Source organism: Colobus angolensis, unplaced genomic scaffold (assembly GCF_000951035.1).
Source record: "Colobus angolensis palliatus isolate OR3802 unplaced genomic scaffold, Cang.pa_1.0 Scaffold386, whole genome shotgun sequence".
NCBI lineage: Eukaryota > Metazoa > Chordata > Mammalia > Primates > Cercopithecidae > Colobus > Colobus angolensis.
In genome coordinates, this window is record NW_012117221.1 from 1,204,443 (window position 1) to 1,224,171 (window position 19,729).

General features: G+C 44.6%; 1 protein-coding gene across 5 annotated transcripts in view; it reads left to right on the plus strand.

The window, feature by feature from the left end:
* The window catches only part of PALM2 (paralemmin 2), a 476,431-nt gene that overhangs the window by 434,896 nt on the left and 21,806 nt on the right, over window positions 1-19,729 (plus strand). For all 5 annotated transcript variants that reach the window (XM_011954585.1, XM_011954589.1, XM_011954586.1 and 2 more), the window contains 2 exons: window positions 13,378-13,492; window positions 14,379-14,400. In XM_011954585.1, coding sequence (XP_011809975.1) covers window positions 13,378-13,492; window positions 14,379-14,400 — 137 coding nt within the window. The remainder of the gene's footprint in view (window positions 1-13,377; window positions 13,493-14,378; window positions 14,401-19,729) is intronic.

Here is a 19,729-nt window from a genome sequence, read left to right on the forward strand (position 1 = left end):
TGTATGTGGACCATCCAGGTGGAGACATTCAAAATACAATTATATGTAGAGGCTGGAGTTCAGGAGAGATGCTGAAGATATAGGTTGGATAGGTTTAAGCATGTTTGGTAGGAATTAAAGCATGAGGCTGGACATGAGTAGCCAAGAATTAAATGTTAATCAACAAGAACAATAAACCGGCCGGGCGCGGTGGCTCAAGCCTGTAATCCCAGCACTTTGGGAGGCCGAGACGGGCAGATCACGAGGTCAGGAGATCGAGACCATCGTGGCTAACACGGTGAAACCCCGTCTCTACTAAAAAATACAAAAAACTAGCCGGGCGAGGTGGCAGGCGCCTGTAGTCCCACCTACTCAGGAGGCTGAGGCAGGAGAATGGCGTAAACCCGGGAGGCGGAGCTTGCAGTGAGCTGAGATCCGGCCACTGCACTCCAGCCTGGGCGACAGAGCGAGACTCCATCTCAAAACAAAAAAAAGAACAATAAACCAAATAAACCTTTAGTGGTGAAGTAGAATAAGAGGTGCCCATATGGAGAACATGGTGTCCTGGTCTCTTCATCATGGAGGAACAGTGATCAACAGTGCCTTTAAAAATGAAGAAGTCAAACAGATCCACACCAAAGAGGGTTCGCTGAACATGGCAGTCATGGACTTGACTAGCAGCAGACGCTGCAGGGTGGTGAGGGCAGAGGGACTGAGGCTGAGGCATGGACTTGACTAGGAGCAGATGCAGCAGGGCGGTGAGGGCAGAGGGACTGAGGCTGAGGAGGGGCCAGGATATGAGGATGTTGAGGCAGTAAGAGACAACTGGCTTTAGGGAAGTCTGGAAGAGAGATTCAGCAGCAAGTGGAACAGGATGCAGGGTCAAGAGAAGTTCACTTATTTTTAGTATGGAAAGAAATGATTCTTGTTTATTGACTGGCAGGAAGGAGGCATCTTGGAGAGAGGTGAAGACACAGGGCAGAGGGGGTAGTTAATGGGATACCCTCCCAGATCAGTCTGCACAAGCTCAGGTACATGGGTGGAGGTGCTGGCCTTCAACAGACAGTCTGAGTCAGAGGCTGGAGGTCAGAAGGTGTGGCTGGATGGGACTTTTTCTCTTCCTAGGAAAAAGGGACATTTCTGGGGGAAAAAAAGGGGAGTTTAAGCTATTGAGAAAAGTATTGCTTTGAAATGAAATAATCTCACTTTCCTGTAATCAAAATTCTTTATTTCTGATGAAACAGACTCAAATAAGAATCACAACAAAGAAATCAGTGCTCAGTTTGAGCCTGGAAATGATTTCCTACACGGAAATTCACTTGCACAGATTCTGATAGTGAGAGTCATGTGATTCCAGATGGAGTAAATACACACGAAAAGGAGAGAAAAGCAGGTGTCTCCATGGGCTGAAGCACACTTAGAGAGAGAGAAATTTTCATTTATTTGTATTTGGGCTTCAATGTGATTACATCACCATCAATAATGAAGAATGCTGCCATGTCCCAGCTGTGTACTTAGATCAAGATATAAATCAGCCCAATATCGATGTTCTTTTTTCTGACTATCTAAATTTGTATATTTGAGGGGAAAGTAGAAAAACCAAGACAACATTTTTAAAATTACGTTTACTATCACCATCTCCAAGTTACATTCACTATGGAATCTTTTAGAAGCATGTTCTTGGGTAGCTTTGCTTTTTATGCACTCAACAAATATTTATTGAGCATCTGTATGTACAGGGAAGAATGTGAGGTACAGTAACACAAAATATATAGTCGTATCTCTTAATAAGTCTGCACTTGGGAGAGAGGAGGTACAGGTAGGGTTGGGAAGTATAAATATATTTTTAACACTTTATTACAAGGCAGAGTGTACCAAAAGTTAGAAATGCTGTGGATAATCAGAATGAATGAACATACCAGGCTGGGGGTGGGGGTGTGTGGCTGGAGGAATTAAGGAAAACATTCCTAAAGAGATGTAATTTGATTTGGGCTTTTATTATGATATCTGTTTTCAGACAATGGAGTTGAGAGTGGGGAGTCCTTCCTGGCTTTGTCAGGAGCAGTTTGCGGTCTTGGCTGAAGACGGGAAAGCATAAGGCTGGAAAGGGGTGGGAGCAGAACATGGAGGGTGTGAACTTCCAGCCTAAGAAGTTTGATGGGGTTTGGGAAGGAGGTGAGAGGGAGCCACCAGGAAAGGATGTGAGCTGGATCTTTGGAATTCTTAAAGGGATCCTAGTCTTCTCTGCCATGTTTCTGTCTCAGGGATGACGTGAGGGAAAAAAAAAAGAGGAGGAAATGGGCTTGAGTTTCCACTGACACCTTACAGTCGAGGAAGGCCCTGTTCTTTCATAAGGAGAAGTGGAAATCCTCTGTTTACTTAAGGGCCATTAACATGTTTTCATGTGAAAATACCAAATGATCTGCCGTGACTCCAGATAGACTCATCTAAATAAAAGGAAGCTGTTTCCTTACAAATTGACTCACAAAGGAAAAAATATTTGGGGAGTGCCATAGAAACAAATGCACTGTCTTCCTGAATGTGGAAAATGAATTTTGTAGCATTGATTTGTGGGAAAATAATATTCTTCCCAGTGCTCTACCTAGAATATTGAAATGGGGGTATTAAGATAGATGATAGATAGGACAGACAGATTGCTAGAGAGCCAGATTAGATAGATAGATAGATAGATGATAGATAGATAGATAGATAGATGATAGATAGATAGATAGATAGATGATAGATAGATAGATAGATGATAGATAGATAGATAGATAGATAGATAGATAGATAGATAGAGATAGATAGATCGACTGATGAGGCTAAATATTCTTAGGATGGAAGAAGGGGTCAGATAATCACGTCTCAGACAGATCTGGAATTCCAGGAAGCAGGAACTAATGAAGTGGTCTCTTCAGAGTTTTGCTATGGGAAGAATTCACCCCCGATTAGTTTTTATTCTTTAAGTCACTCCTCTCAAGACAAAGGTCTTTGGGCACGAGTTCAGTTGGCCTAGCTTAGACACATTTCTACTCCTTGGCCAGGGATGTGAGCCCTCTGACCAACAGTTTCACCAAATCTACAAGGAACCCCAGAGAGACATTTTTCCCAGTGGAGGAGCTGGATGTTGTTTCTAAAAGAAAAGGGCAGAGGGACCCTGGGCAGGCAAAATTTTCAGCTGCCTGCCACTTTAGCCTCTGTCCCCACACTTACTTCTGAACCACATGTGATCAGTCTTCTGTTCCCAGCACATAACTGAAACTTCAAGGTCATGGGTGAGCTCTATGTTGTTAAGTCTTATCTATAGGAGCAATCTGCTCACTGCACTGCAAGGCTGGAAAGGTGTTTCAAATGTATACCTAGCCATGTCTTGGCTCTTTCTTATATAATTCAGCCGGCAAAGGCTCTGGCCAGAAACCAGACGGACACAAATAGCACACCAAAGAGATGCTAAGACGTGGGTGATTATAATTGTGCAAGGAGTAGAAACTTCTCTGCTGAGACTTTGGATGTGGCAGGGATTTGGGGAGTAGAAGGGCGGCAAAGCACAGTTCTAGCCAACCCTGTTTACAAGCATTGATTAGCAGTAATGAATTCACAACCTTGCAATTGCTCATTTTTTTTCTTCTTCTGCTGAGTCATGGATAAGACTCTAAGCTCTGATTAGCTGTGGTCCCCAATTCTCAGCACAATTCTAAGAGCATTCATTCAAATTCAACAATATGTGGTAAGTGTCTTGGATGAATTAGGATTCCATGTGGATGCAAGGAACAGAGACCCACAATAACAGTGACTTAAACAAGACGTTTATTTCTCCCTCCAATAAAAATCCACAGGTATGCAGTTATGTAAACATCCACAGGCATGCAGTTAAGAGCTGTTTGGTGGCTGTGCCCTGTGAATTCCTTAGGGACCCAGACCTGTTCCACTTTAACCCTAAAGATTGATCCTTGTTGACAGTGACCAAGATGGCAGTTAGTGCCGCCTCACCTGCATACATGTGCATTTCAGGCAAAGGATGAAGAGAGAACTGGAGAAGAAAGGGCTAAAGAAGATTCTAGGAGCTGACATATAGCACTTTCACTTACATCCCTTTGGCCAGAGCATGTGGCTACAAAGGATGCTGAGAGATGTGGCCTTTATCCTGTGTGGCCATATGCCCAGCTCAGCCACAGGAATGACATTGCTTTGAAAGAAGGGGAGGATGGAAACTGAGCAACTTAGCAGTCCTCTTTCCACTTTTACTTGTGCTGAATTCGTAAACATGTGGGCAGCTTTCCTCTCCTCTGAGAGGAAGCAAACACTTCTCCTGAGGTTCTTGTTTTGGCAGGTTGGCCGGACAGGCACCCCACTTGACTGCTCAACTATGAAACTGCAGTTCCAGAGAAGAGAACAGGTCTGAATTAAGCACCCTCAGCCAGTTGGTCAGCATCTCCTTTTCTTCTGAGAGTAGCTGTGGAGATTCAGACCCATGCTAACTGAGTAGCAATGTGTTTGGCTATTGGGTAGGGCATAACCCTATCTACGTCCCTCGATAGTGAGGAATTTCTTAAAGGCTCAGCCCATCATCAGGAACATGCTGGTCTTGCTTAGAGCTGTTTCAGAAGTGTTCACAGGGTCCTGAGAATTTTGTGAGCACTTCTTTACTGCTTCTCTTGCCTCCTCTTTTAGTTGGTGTTGAGTTCACTGCACGAAGGGTCCCAGGAGTCCTCTTTCCCCTTGGTTTTTCTACTCCTTTCCTTTTCTGCTCTTTCTACCACCTCCTACTACTGGGCCTCTTTGTATCTGTGCTCCACCATGGAAAATAAGTTTTGTTTGTCCCAGATCTTCCCATTTCCCAGAGTGGAGCCCTTATAATTCACGATGTTTACTGAACTTGATCTCTGCCCTTTCAAGGGATGGAACTCAGATAATGAAAGATATAGGGAGGGAAACATTGCTTAAATCTGTGAGTGGGCATTAGGATGGGCCTAAGTGTCCTAAGAGAGATTAGCTTGCCATGGCAGGTTGTGAGCTCCCCATGTGTGGAGAAGTTTAAGCAGGTGTGAAATAATCGTTGGGTGGAGGAGAGTTCAGGGACTTCATGTTTCTGGAGAGCAATTAAGTTCAATGGCTTCTACTCCCAGTCTGACCTGTGCTTCTGTGAGCATGAAAAATATATATTGTGTTGCAATGTGCATTCTTGAGGAAAAGAAGATAAAAGGGCAAATGGTCATGGGCGGTTGTCAAGGGTAGCGGCAAAGAGTACTGGTTCCCCAGCCAGACCACCAGCGTCCAAATTCTGGCTGCACATCATTTCTGCAACCCTGGACAAGTCAGTGCTCTTTCTGTGTATCTATCCATCTGTGTTATGGGAGTTGCAGATTTTTTACTTCATAGGATATTGTGAAGATTAAGTATTACAATGTATGTAAAACACTCATAACAGTTCCAAGCACACAGTAAGCACTCAATAATCCTAATTCTTATGATTATTATTGTTACATATATTAATGTATCTAGCAAAAACAATATTAGAATTGTTAGTATTATAATAATTATTGTCATCATTGATGGGGAAGGAAAAATGAAGCCCACCTGAGTTGACAGGCAAGACTCTCTCCAGACAGTAAAACGATTAAAAACCAAGTTGTATCTATCTGTGCTCCTTTGGATTCAACTGACTAATACCCAGGCGAAGGGAAAATATATTGGCTTTTTTTTTTTTTTTTGAGTTGGAATCTCACACTGTTGCCCAGGCTGGAGTGCAATGGCATGATCTCGGCTCACTGCAACCTCTGCCTCCCAGCAATTCTCCTACCTCAGCCTCCCATGTAGCTGGGATTACAGGCGCCTGCCACCATGCGCAGCTAATTTTTGTATTTTTAGTAGAGACGGGGTTTCACCACATTGGCCGAGCTGGTCTCAAATTCCCGACCTCAAGTGATCTACCAGCTTTGGCCTCCCAATGTATTGGCTTTTGTAAGTAAGAAGGGCAAAGGAGTAGCTGAGGATCTGGGAAGCAGGAACTGGAGATTGAATGGCACGGTGTCCCCAGCAGCCAGCATGCTCTGTCTTCCCCTCTGTTTGTTTGGGCCTTGCAGGAAGGTAGGTTCTCAGCAGAGCCTTGAAGGCCAGGTATTTGAGAGCCAGGCATGTAGAGCAGAGGGAGAGCATGAGTGAGCCACTGGGAGTGGGGACAGGAATGGCAAGAACCTATCCAAGGCACCATGCTGAGCTGTGAAGCTGGAGGGCAGAGCAGGTTGTGACCTGAAAAAGCCACCCAAGGCCACATGTTCCTGAGTGACAGGAAGGACATGTGATATGCTGGGCCTTGGCCCACGCTGTCTCCTCTGCCTGTCTCATTTTCTCCTCTTTTCCACCTGGTGAATGCATCCTTTAAGGCCCAGTTAAAGCATCATCTACTTTGTCAAGCTTTTCTCACCACCCATATCAGTTGAAAACTGCAGTCAGCTATGATCATAACACAGGCTTAAGCCCATAACAAGCAATCTGGAGCCAGATATTCCAGAAGTGATGTAGTCTTTCCATTGTGCCCCCTGGGACCCAGGCAATGTCTCTCTTTCTGCACACTCAGACATACTATTGCCCCTGTGGACACAGGATTACTGCTTTGCCTATAGCATCATATACCTTGTGGTAGGTAGAATAATGGACCCCCAGAGATGTCCACACACTAAGCCTCAGAACCTGTGAATATGGTAGGTTCCATGGCAAAGAGGAATTACAATTACAGATGGAATTAAGGTTTCCAAACAGCTGACCTTAAAATAGGGAGATTGGTATCCTGGATTATCTGGGTGCATTTGTATAACCACAGGATCTTTAAAAGTGGAAGAGGGAGTCAGAAATCAGAAGGAGGGGTGGGGGTGGCTACAGGGAAGGTCAGAAAGATGCAACAGTGCTGGCTTTGAAGATGGAGGAAGGGAGCCACAAGGCGCGGACCATTGGTGACATCAGGGAGCTGAAAAAGGCAAGGAAATGCATTCTCCCCTAGAGCCTGCATAAGGGAACACAACGCTGCCAGCACCTTGATTCTAGCCTGGCAAACCCCGTGTCAGACTGACATATAGAAATGTAAGATAATAAATTGAGACTGTTGTCAGCCACTAAGTTTGTTGTAGTTGTTACAGCAGGAATTGGAAATGAATGCATCTCTTTAGCACCAGGTCCCTGTACCTGGCAGGAAGGAGGGAAAGGCAAATGTTACTTAAGCCAATGTTCCTTTCCTTTTTTTTTCTTTTTTGAGACAAGGTCTCGCTCTGTCACGCAGACTGCAGTACAGTGCTGTGATCGTTGCTCACTGCAGTCTTGAACTCCCAGGCTCAGGTGATCTTCCCACCTTAGCCTCCAGAGTAGCTAGAACTAAGGGTATGTGTCACCATGCCCAGCTAATTTTTTATTATTTGTAGAGATGGGGGTCTTGTCTTGCCATGTTGCTCAGGCTGGTCTCGTTCCACTGGGCTCAAGCAATCCTCCAGCCTCAGTCTCTCAAAGTGCTAAGATTACAGGCATGAGCCACCGCACCCAGCCCTCCTTTCCCTTTTACGGAGTTGTCTGGAAGTCCCTTCTAATCATTTTTACTTACATCTCCTTGACCAGTGCTGTCCTGTGACCAGCCTTATCTTCAGTGGAAATTAGGATACATAATTTTTTCAGGTGGGCACATTGCCATCCCCAACCAAATAAGGATTCTGTTAGTTAGTTTGGAAGAGTGGGAGAATTGATACTGAGAAGACCACTCAGCGTCCCCACCACACACTCACAGGCAGAACCAACTATTCTACGGCATGTTGTTCTTTCCTCTATTACTGCTATTTTTGGTTTGTATTGTAATTTATGTGTTCACATGACTGTTTGCATTACTTGACCAAAAAGTCTCATGAGCAGACACTGTGTCTGATTTATTTCTCCATCCCCAGTGCTCAGCACAGTGCCTGATACAGAGAAGGTGTTTGCATGAAGTTGGATGGATGAATGTCTAAATAAACTTTGAAATAAGAACATGATCGATGCACTTCCCAGAGCGAGAGGTCCTTTATATTTTCTTGTGAGGATGATCTACTGGGGTTAGATAGATTTTATAAGACCATTTGGCCATGATTGCAACCTCATCTCCCGTAAATTAAACCTACACAGCTGCAGTGTGTCACCTTTCCTTACGGCTTATTACGGTTTGCTTTTTGCTCAGAAGGAACTGAGCAAGCAGGTTAGAGACTGTTATGTGCACCTGCCACAGCCTACGGATCCTCGATTAACCTTGCGTATAAATTACACTTCCTGCCCAGTCTTTATTTTTAGCACAGCAATATCTATTTGGCTCTTCCAGAGAAGACTGCATTAGATTTCAGTCATGAAACTACAAAACAGTGGCATCTGCAGCCTGGTTGGGATGACTGTTGTTAACCCCATGACACTCTGTTCCTTGGGAAGCTCCTTTGCCCCAGGACTCAGGTTTTCCTGAGAAAGACAGCAGCCTGGACTGACCACACCCTCAGAGCCTGGCCCAAGACCACATGTGAACTTATAGAAAAACCTACATTGGATCTGACATAAACTCTCCATTTCCTTCATTCATTCCATTTGGGTTGAAACTCAGTTGTTGTTATCACAAAGGTTTCATTCCGTTTCTTTCTTTCTTTTTTTTTCTCTCCCTCTCTCTTTGTTCCTTCTCAGTTACACAGTATCATGACCCAAATCTTTAGCACCTGAACTAGATAGCTGAGAGCCTTGAAACCCATAGGGCCAGGGCACATTGTGGAGACAGGCCAGCCAGTGGGCATCAGGTGGCAGAGAATTCTTCACCACTTGGGGTTGATTCACTGGAAGAAGTGAGTTACTGAGAGACAGCCATCTTTGGCTTTCGTCAGCCATTTTTAACACGATCTGGTTTGTTTTAGAATCCCCTGTAGTGCGTAGCTCAGAGTCCAACCACACAAGCTCCATAAATGTTGGTTTTGAATTTAAATAGATGTTGGGGTGCCCCCATTTCCCCTTCACTAGACATGTGGGAAGATGAGGCCCTGGCCCCTCTTTCATGCCACAGCCTGGGAGATGCTGCCTTCTCAGCAGAAAGCCTCAGGAGGTATTTTGAAAAGGGAATTTATTGTTTTTGTTCTGGTTAGATAAGTAATAAATGAATTTTTTAAATTGGGAAAATATTGAAAATTATTTTTTTAAAAATGAAATCACCTTTGATTCCATTACTCAGAGACAACTATCACTGATATTTTTCTGTTTTTTCAGTCTAAATCCTTATGAAGGAGTGCCCTGTTTCCCTCCAGATTTCTCAGAGGATTGAGGATTAGGGAAGGGAGGAGAGGGTGCCTTATGTTCTTTCTAATCATTTAGCTTTAGGCATTATTGGGATATATAAAAATACATATAACACACATATAGATATATGTGTATATGTATTATATAATTGGGGTATACATTATTGGGATATATATTAGTAGGATATAAATATATATATTACATAACGTACACACACTTACATTTGACCTGTACCAGTTCTTTATTACCACAATAATGCTAGATAACACACCCTCAAATTCAGTGGCTTAAACCTAAAGTTATTTATTCTTGCCCACACTTCTGTGAGTAGGCTGGGCATTTGCTGATTTGACTGGGCTTAGCTGAGTGGCTCTAATTTCAGGTGCATCTGAACTATATAGCTGAGAGCCCTGAAACCCACTGTGCCTGTCTATGGGTTGTCCTCAGGTCTATTCCGTGTGTGTTCTTTCTGCAGTCCATGCTGACAGGGCAGCAGCTGCCCAGATAAGTTATTGTCTTGGCAATGGAAGGGGTGCAAGAGGACAAGCTCAATTGGGCAAGCACTTTTCAAGCCTCTGCTTCTGTCTTATCTGCTCACATCCTATTGGCTAAAGCAGGTCACATGGCTGTGGCCAGTGTCAAGGGACTGGGAAGTGTATCCCATCCACCATGAGCCTAGAGCAAATCACATGGTCAAGATTGACATCAGTGGCTTAGGGAAGCATGTACTTTTCCCATGGAAGTAAGGGAGGAAGGAAGGGAATATTTTTGAGAATAATGTAATCTTTTTTTTTTTTTTTTTTTTTTTGAGATGGAGTCTCACTCTGTTGCCCAGGCTGAAGTGCAATGGCACAATCTGGGCTCACTGCAGCCTCTGTCTCCTGGGTTCAAGCGATTCTCCTGCCTCAGCCTCCAGAGTAGTTGGGATTACTGGTGTGCACCACCATGCCCAACTAATTTTTGTATTTTTAGTAGAGACGGGCTTTCACTATGTTGGTGAGGCTGATCCCAAACTCCTAACCTCAGGTATCCACCCGTCTCGGCCTTCCAAAGTGCTGGAATTACAGGTATGAACCATTGCAACTGGCCCAAGAATAATATAATCTACTGCACACCCTAAATATCTGCTAAAGTACTCTGTTCTTTGAGATTTAAATCGAATTTACTCAGGCCAGGCGCAGTGGCTCACACCTGTAATCACACCTCAAATAAATAAATAAAATAAAATAAAATAAAATCTGCTCAGAGCCCACCTGGTTGGTAGTAGCATCCAGTCTACACAGGGAACCTCTAGTCCAGAGCTCCTCTACTCATTGAATTAATTCAGTTTATGGATAATTTGACTGTCTCATGTGTTGTTCCTATTTCACACTCATATCGCTTTACTTACTCCCCCCAAAATAATTTACATGGATGTGTGTAGAAGATTTTCTGAACATCTGGAATGGCAAAGAAGTTTTATATCTCTATGTTCATACCTCTAGATTGGTCAGCCCCCCTCGGTAAATTCTCTTTGCATCTCGCCCACACACAGCCTCTCAAATCAAAGCTTGCTGAAAAATTCACTCTCGTCTCCAAAATTCTGAAAGTCTGATCTTGGCTGGGCCACACCATTTTGCAACTTAGCTCAGCTTTTTAAATTCATTCAATGTAGGTGTATTGAGCATTTGTGCCCTCCGTCTGAGGAATTTATAATCTAGTAGGGAAAATTAGTAGTTTACATTACTATTTGGAGGCAGAAAATTCTTTGTTGTAGGGTGCCATCTGATGCACTGTGGGATGTTTACCAGCATCCCTGACCTCTACCCGGTAACACCAGTCCCATCCCCTTGAGCTTTGGACAACCAAAATATCTCTAGACATTGCCAAATATCCCCTGAGGGAAAAGATTACCTCAGTTGAGAGTCACTGCTCTAATGTATAGTAGACTTGATAAGACTTCTAATAAAACAAAATAATATGCTAAGAAATGTTCAGAGGGGAGTGATGTTACTTCCTGGCAATGAAATCTGTGAACGCCTCATGACAGGTGGCGTCTGAGCTGAGATGTCAAGAATGGTTAGGAGTTTGAGTTGAGTTTCCTAGAGGAGGAAAAGACACGGGGTACATGTGGGCAAATAAGGAGTGGCTCTGTTTGACTAATGCATAAAGTGAAATAGGCACATTGGTAGAGTGGAGTTGATAGGTACTGGGAGGCTAGATACCATGGGGTCTTATAAGCTGTAGGACTTCTACTTTTACCCTGAGTGAAATGACAAATATATCAGAGCTGTGTTCATTGGGAGGGGGTTCATTTGGATATAGGGCTTGCCTTCATAATCCAAAGTAATTGCTGCAAAGACTTATCCCTCAGAGGTCATTTTTCTGACACCCAGGAAGGAAACAGAAAGGGCCTCTGAGGGGCACAGTATGTCACTAAATAAATTCATGCCTGGATCTTGGTGTTCCTTACCTTTCAGAAAACCGCACTCTGAACTCCTTATTTTACGTCTAAGTCTAATGGCCATTTCCCAAGAGCAGATTAAAAGATGGAAAAAGAGGGCCAGGCATGGTGGCTTACACCTGTAGTCAGTCTCAGCACTTTGGGAGCCTGAGGCAGGAGGATCGCTTGAGCCCAGGAGTTTGAGACCCACCTGGGCAACATAGTGAGACCTCACCTCTACAAAAAAAATTTTTAAATTATCTGGGCATGGTGGTGTGTGCCTTTAGTCCCAGCTTCTTGGAAAGCTGAGGTGGGAGGATTGCTTGAGCCCAGGAGGTAGAGGCTGCAGTGAGCTATGATCATTCCACTACACTCCAGCCTGGGTAACAGAGTGAGACCCTATCTCAAAAAAAAAAAAAAAAAAAAAAAGATGGAAAAGGAGGAAGGCAAGGGAGGGGACTCATAGGCAGACACAGACTCAGCAGCAAAGCTTCTAGCATGAAACGGTGGAAAGAGAACAAAAGAAAATGTGAATGAATTAGTGATTGAATGAATGAACCAATGAATAAATTCAGATCAAATAATTCAAGAGGCACAGCAGTCTAGAGTTTTAGCAAGAGAACATTTATCCCTTCATTATTTTTGAAGACATTGCTGCATATCAGTGCCATCCTATGCCAATATATGCGATGTTTAACAAGGTGGTGGATGTGGGGAACACGTCAGAACCCATGTGGTGAGAGTTGCTCAATAGTTAGGAGCAGGTCTAGAGTCAGAGCACCTGGCTTGAATCCTTGCTTCAGGGCTCTGCAGCAGTAAAGCCTGTTTTACTAGGTTACTTCACCTTGCCAAGCCCTACTGATCTCATCAGTAAAATGGGGATTCCCTACTCACAGGGTCATTGGGAAGTTTGAATAAAATAATCCACATGAATTCTTAGCTAAGTTCCTGGCACAGAATAAGTGCTCAGTAAACACTGGTGGTAATTATTATCATTTCACTGAAAGAATATGGCTGTTGAGACTTTCCCCAAATCATAGCTGCAGCTGCTGTTCTGGAATATTTCCAGAGTCTCCTGGCAGTGCTGAAATTTCCCTTTTATAAAATACATAGGATGGCTGTGAAAATTGAGGAAAGTTCCAGAAGGCAGGGGCAATTGCATCTGTCTTCTTCATTTCCCCTCTTTTTGGCAGTAGAATCCAGGCCACAGACAGAGAGGACAGCAGGCTCCCAAGGGTACTGGCCACCAGCTATTTCTTGGCAACACACTTCCTTTGAGCAAGAATGGCCCTTTACCTTTTGGCCAACCTGAGAGAGCAGTTATTCTGAGCTGGCCAGGAGAATATGAAGCTATTTTCCTTTTGATGTTATGTCCTATGCTATGTAAATATAATATCCCTCCAAATAAGAAAGGTGCGCATGCATAGGGTTGGCAGGGAGACATCGAAGCATGTTGCACAGTGGTGGCTGTGAACCAGGGGAGGCAGTGCTGTGTTGCTTTCCCTTGACCAATATCTACCCAGTGGCAGAGCTGGAAACACAGGATGCTCTGTAATGAAAAACCTTGGCCTGGCTCCTCAGCATAATGTAAAACGAAGGCTGCCAGGAAGGTACAAATCGCCCAACAGGAAGAAACTGCTCTCTTGCCTGTGGATGGCAGGACAATAAAGTAACTTGTCCTTTGTTTGTGTGTTTTCCAGGCTGGAGCAAGAAATACAAACACTAGAAAGTGAAGAGTCCCAGATATCTGCCAAAGAGCAAATCATCCTAGAGAAACTGAAGGAGACAGAAAAATCCTTCAAGGACTTTCAGAAGGTGAAAAAAACAAACATGATTTCTCGAGGTTATGTTCATGGGGAAGTAAGATCTAGCAAAATGGTGCCAACTGGGAAACAGGCCAGTTGGCATTGATGAGAAATCTGAGCCATGAACTCTATGAAATGAGAGGCAGATATGTGAGGACCAGGGGCCATCCTGAAGCTGAGCATGGCATATCTTTGGGTGTGGGACCATCTGGCCTGCTGCAAGGCATAGGGAAGAGTCATTAGATTGCCCCATCTGCCTGCTGTCCAGATCCCTGATATACCTTGTGCCTGAAAAGCCTTCTCTTATTGGACTCTAGAATTCTAAAACCAATTCTGATGAAGCAGAATAAACATGCTCTTTGTGGCTATAATTATAGTTTGCTTTTTGAGTCTTTCATTATAAAAAGGCCAGAAGCAACACCCTATGAAGTGGACATGAATTCCAAATACAAAGAGTGTAAATCCATGAAATTTTACTGCATATAAAAACAGATGGTGCTGTATATCAAAGAGTAAAACCAGTAGCTCTGAACAAACATCTCAGGACCTCCCTCCATTTTATAACTGTTTCTGCAGTACCTGAGTGACAGAAAAGCAATCTAATGAAATCAATTTAGGATGTGATTTTCTGATATCATTCTCCAACATGACCAAGGATATTTGCTAGATCATTGAAATAAATCTCTATTGGGAGAAATTTAGCATAAGTTGGGAATGGTAATTTTGGAACTCTACTCAAATTGTCCAGAAGAAAAGAGATCATCGCATTTTCCCAGCACAGTCAAATTCTGGGTCTGGGCATGGGAGAAAGATGGGTTAAGTCTTTAAAGATGGGAAAAGATGGGCTTGTACCCCCACATGTAGAGTAACGCTCTGCCCTGTTTTTGTTCCTACAGGGTTTCTCCAGTACGGATGGAGGTAAGTGCTCTCTACCCCGATTGTAGATGAATGTTTTTATCCTGTTCAGCTTAGGGGGTTTCATTAACAGGGGCTTAAGGAAGAGGTACTGTGTTGATTTGTAAAAGCATCAGAAGAAGTAGCAGCACTGGTTGCAGGCCACTGAGGAGGCCCACATTCCAAGCCTTCCCTGCCTCTCTTCTTCAGGAACTGTCTCTTGGCTCACTGTTTATCCTCTTACAAAATTGGCCTGGCTCTTCTCCTTCCCATTAGGTCCCAACGCTCACTGCTTAGGCCTCTCTTGAAAGGTACCCAGCAAAGAAGAGTACTAACATCAGGACCAGGTCCCTCGTAGGGATGAGCCCATTTGTCCTAGTGGTTAGGTCCTCAGGTTGAAACACACGTGAGAAGTTTAGGAAATTTTGGAGAAACATTTGGTGTTTGGGAAACCTTTCTACAGTCTCTGGATTTTCTTTGCTTTCTCTCTCTCTCTCTCTGATCAGACAACTGTAGTTTCTTCCATAGAAATAGGGCTGGGCAAAACTTCCCTCCCTCTGTGGGATGGTTGGTTCAGAGCATAGGAAGGTAGGAGCAGGATCCTGGCTTCCTGGTGGCAAGAGCAGGTCTTTTGCCTTCTCTCCTTTCCCTACCTTTCCTCTGTCCTCTCCTCTCCTTACCTGGACTGTGGGGATGAACTTGAGATTGTGTATTTCTCACCCTTCACCTTGCTCCCTATCCTCAACTGTAAACCCATGATTCCTGCTTTCATTTGGCCCTCAGCTAGATCTGCTTTACAATGCAGGGACTTGTTGGAAAGGCCAGATATTATGTGCTCACCTGGCTGTGAGAAAGTCACACTCTAGGGCTGGGTGTGGTGGCTCAGGTCTGTAATCCCAGCACTTTGGGAGGCTGATGTGGGAGGATCCCTTGAGCCCAGAAGTTCAAGGCTGCAGTGAGCTATGGTCACACCAGTGCACTCCAGCCTGGGTGATAGCAATGTCTTGTATTAAAAACAAACAAGAAAGATCAGCCTCTAGACTAGGAAGATGATCAGGAGCCAGGATAAGAATTGGCATCAGTGTTTTCCCAGTGTCATTTGGAAATATTTGGGGAAAAGTTAAAAAATGTGTTTTTCAGGCCGGGCGCAGTGACTCATGCCTGTAATCCCAGCACTTAGGGAGGCTGAGGCGGGCGGATCACGAGGTCAGGAGATCAAGACCATCCTGGCTGACACGGTGAAACCCCATCCCTACTCAAAATACAAAAAATTAGCCGGGCGTGGTGGCGGGCGCCTGTAGTCCCAGCTACTTGGGAGGCTGAGGCAGGAGAATGGCGTGAACCCAGGAGGCAGAGCTTGCAGTGAGTGGAGATCGTGCCACTACACTCCAGCCTGGGCAACAGAGTGAGATTCCATCTCAAAAAAAAAAAAAAAAAAAAGTTTTTCTGGATTAGTCAAAAGTATTTGCATGAAGGATAGTTCTGACTTTGGCAAAAAAAAAAAACCTGTGATTTTTAATTTTTTTTCCCCTAGCAGGAGACCTGAATTTTGTCTCCCCAGGTGATCTTTAGGAAGGTACTAAATTAAACTTCATGCACTGAGTGCAAGTAGGCAGGGCCAAGTCATGTCCAAGCCAGCAAGGACTCCAGGAAAAGCGAACCTACCATAGTTCTAGGAAGTCTCTATGGTGTGACCAAGTCAGGGCACTTGTTCTGGGCTTTCGGGGCAGGGCACAGATAGAGGAAGTGGTCGTGGGGAATTGTGGGTACAGCGTGGGGAGGATGGCAGGCTTCCCTGAGTCTGGGAAGACCTGAGACATGCCACACAATTAGCAATAACACAGTGCATGTTGGGCTGGGATGCGGTGTGGGACACTAACCCATGAACACCTACCCAAAGAATGCATGCTGGCCTTTTACGCTTTCACTTCTTTTTTCCCTTCCCTTCTCAAATCAGGAATTTCCCTAGATGTCTCTCTGGTAACTAGGAAAGGGAAAGAGCCTGTATGTCATGTTCCTGAGAAGTCTGTGTGGGGCGTGGAGACCTGTCATACTCTATGACTTGTTAAGAAGCAAAAATGCAGCTGCATCATAAACTCTCACCACCTCTCTCATTTTTATCTCAAACTTCTTTCATTTTCTTCTGCATTGCTTCCCATTATTTTCACTCATCCACCTAAGCCGTTCGTAGAAGTGGTAAGAAGCCTAGTCATAACTGAAAAGAGCCTGCAGAGAAAGTTACCCGCAGACTCCATCCTCCAGGATGGGTAAGCTCAGGCTTAAGAGGATGCAAAAGTCTTAGGGATCTCATTTCTTAGGAAATGGCCCAGGGAAGAGTTTCCATGGTTTTACCTGTCACCCTGGATTATAATTCCTGCCATCTGTGGTTATCACCAAGCCTGGGTGACCTCTTTATCATACCACATCTATTAGCAAAGAAAGAAGTTTGAAGGTGGGAACACATACATCCCAGACTGTGATTGATGTATATAGAGCCACACTGTGGTGAAGCACATTCCAGCTGAGGAACTTTGGGATGTCTCTTTATCTTCTCATTCTTCAATTCCAAGGCCCCAAGTTGCCAAGACCCTCTTAGAATCAACCAACTTGCTACAAAAAAACAAGACATTATTATAGAACAATGATGACTTAAGAAACACTGTTAATTTCTGATGCATGCAGATTACAGAATCCAGGTCCAGTTAGGATTATATAACTATACAGACACTGCAGATAAGCAGCAAAAGCATCCCAACTTACGAGGTGCTGTGAGATACTTGCTGGTGTTTGTGTGTGTAATGACCCCATCTCAGGTACCCTAAGTGTGTCCCTCTATGCATAACAGAGGGAACAGAGATACCGTACTGCTGGATTACCAGTGGCTTTTGATTACACGATAGCCTGGGCAATCAAGAGCAATTTATTCTTTTTTTTTTTTTTTTGAGACAGAGTCTCGCTCTGTCGCCCAGGCTAGAGTGCAGTGGCCGGATCTCGGCTCACTGCAAGCTCCGCCTCCCAGGTTCATGCCATTCTCCTGCCTCAGCCTCCCGAGTAGCTGGGACTACAGGCACCTGCCACCTCGCCTGGCTAGTTTTTTGTATTTTTTAGTAGAGATGGGGTTTCACCAGGTTAGCCAGGATGGTCTCGATCTGACCTCGTGATCCGCCCGTCTTGGCCTCCCAAAGTGCTGGGATTACAGGTTTGAGCCACCGCGCCTGGCAAGAGCGATTTATTCTACTCGTGAGTAGAATCTCCTGGTCATATACATTCTGACACTCCCTCTCTTCCCCTGCTAATACACATTGTTGTTATATAGCAGAACCCTCATCTATTGGGTGGGTTGTTTTCACTGTCTTAGGCATAATGTCTTGTACAACTATAAATTGAATATAGTATATCTTTGGTGCTAATTCTTCTCTTTACCCACTGAGGTGATGCAAAACTCTTGGCCAGAACAGGCAAAGGAAAATATCTGTCCTGGGCCTATCTCAGTCCTTGGTGTATGATATTGATCTTCTTAGCTTCCGATCCCATACCAGTCTGTGGTAGCTTAGAGCCTTTCCCACATCAAAACCTTCATACCGGTTATTCGCAAACCTCAATCTTCAGTTGCCTATAAATTATGTGATTGTTTGTTTGTTTTGAGATGGAGTTTCACTCCTGTCACCCAGGCTGGAGTGCAGTGGCGCAATCTCAGCTCACTGCAAGTTCCACCTCCCAGGTTCAAGCCATTCTCCTGCCTCAGCCCTGCAAGTAGCTGGGATTACAGGCGTGAGCCACAGTGTCCAGCCTAAGTTATATTTTAAGAAGAGTTTTCATCAATCTTGTTTCTCTGGCTTTAGCTGTTTCAATTCTTCATAGCTACTGTAAATATTTCAGCAGGATTAGAGCTAAGAAGCAGCACTCATCTTTAATTTCTACTCTATAGTGACTGCTTTCCACCTTCTCTGGCAGCGGAGAGAATAGTGGTCGACTATTCTGACTGTGGCAGGAAGAGGGCAGCTTATTGATTGAGGCCACCTGAAGAAGTTTTTCCCATTGAAATTTTGGTAGGCCTGTTTGTTACTCTTTGTGCTGGTCTATCAGACACTTCCTGTCTATATAACCTTAGGGTTTAGTACTTAATGATATGTTGAGGGGGCTGCTCTGTCCTCTTTCTGATGCCCCATTCTCCACTCCCTTGTCTCTCTCTCTCTTTTTTTTTGAGTCAGTATCTTACTCTGTCACCCAGGCTGGAGTGCAGTGGTGTGATCTCAGCTCACTGCAACCTCCACCTCCAGGGTTCAAGTGATTCTGTCTCAGCCTCCCAAGTGGCTGGGACCACAGGCACGCACCACCAGGCCCGACTAATTTTTGCATTTCAGCAAAGGCAGGGTTTCGCCATGTTGGCTGTGCTGGTCTCAAACTCCTGACCTCAAGTGGTCTGCCTGCCTCGGCCTCCCAAAGTGCTGGGATTACAGGTATGAGCTACTGTGCCCAGCCCATTCCCTTATCTCTTAACAGAAGCCATGTAGCCCAACTCTCCAAGTGCCGTAGCCTTCAAGATTGTAGCCAGTAAACATCTGGCAAAAGTAACTCCATCATCCACTCCCATTTGGCAGGGAGCTGTCTCCTGGAGGAGGCTGAGACATAAGTCCTGGGAATCACATGTTCTTTCAGATGGAAAATTCCTTGTCTGTAAGTAGTTTTTTTTTTTTTTTTTCCTGCTAAAACATTGAGTATGCAGACACACATGTGACCAGTCCATGAGATCTCACTTGGGCTCCAGCCTCCATCTTATTTGAATGCAGAAAGTCAAATTCACCAAGATCCCATTCCACAGACTGCTGGAAATTATCAGTGAATCTTGGAAGTTCTACAGATCTGCTCTGGTCATCCCTTCTTTCCTAAACTGTCCCTGTAGTCCTAGATTACTGCTTTGGTCTTCCCATGGACAATTGTCATCCACCTGCCCCTACCCCCTCAGGACCACTGACCTCAAGCTGCTGCTCTTTCTAGTTCTGCCTTGTGCTGGTTTGGGGCACAGACCCTTCCCACAGCCTCCCACAGTGGGAGTTAAAGGAAAGAGAAGACTGTGACCTAAGTTTAAGAATCATGGAGGTGGCTCACACCTGTAATCCCAGGACTTTAGGAGGCTGAGGCAGGCGGATCACAAGGTCAGGAGATCGAGACCATCCTGGCTAACACAGTGAAACCCTGTCTCTACTAAAAATACAAAAACTTAGCTGGGCGTTGTGGCAGGTGCCTGTAGTCCCAGCTACTCGGGAGGCTGAGGCAGGAGAATGGCATGAACCAGGAAGGCGGAGCTTGCAGTGAGCTGAGATAGCGCCACTGCACTCCAGCCTGGGTGACA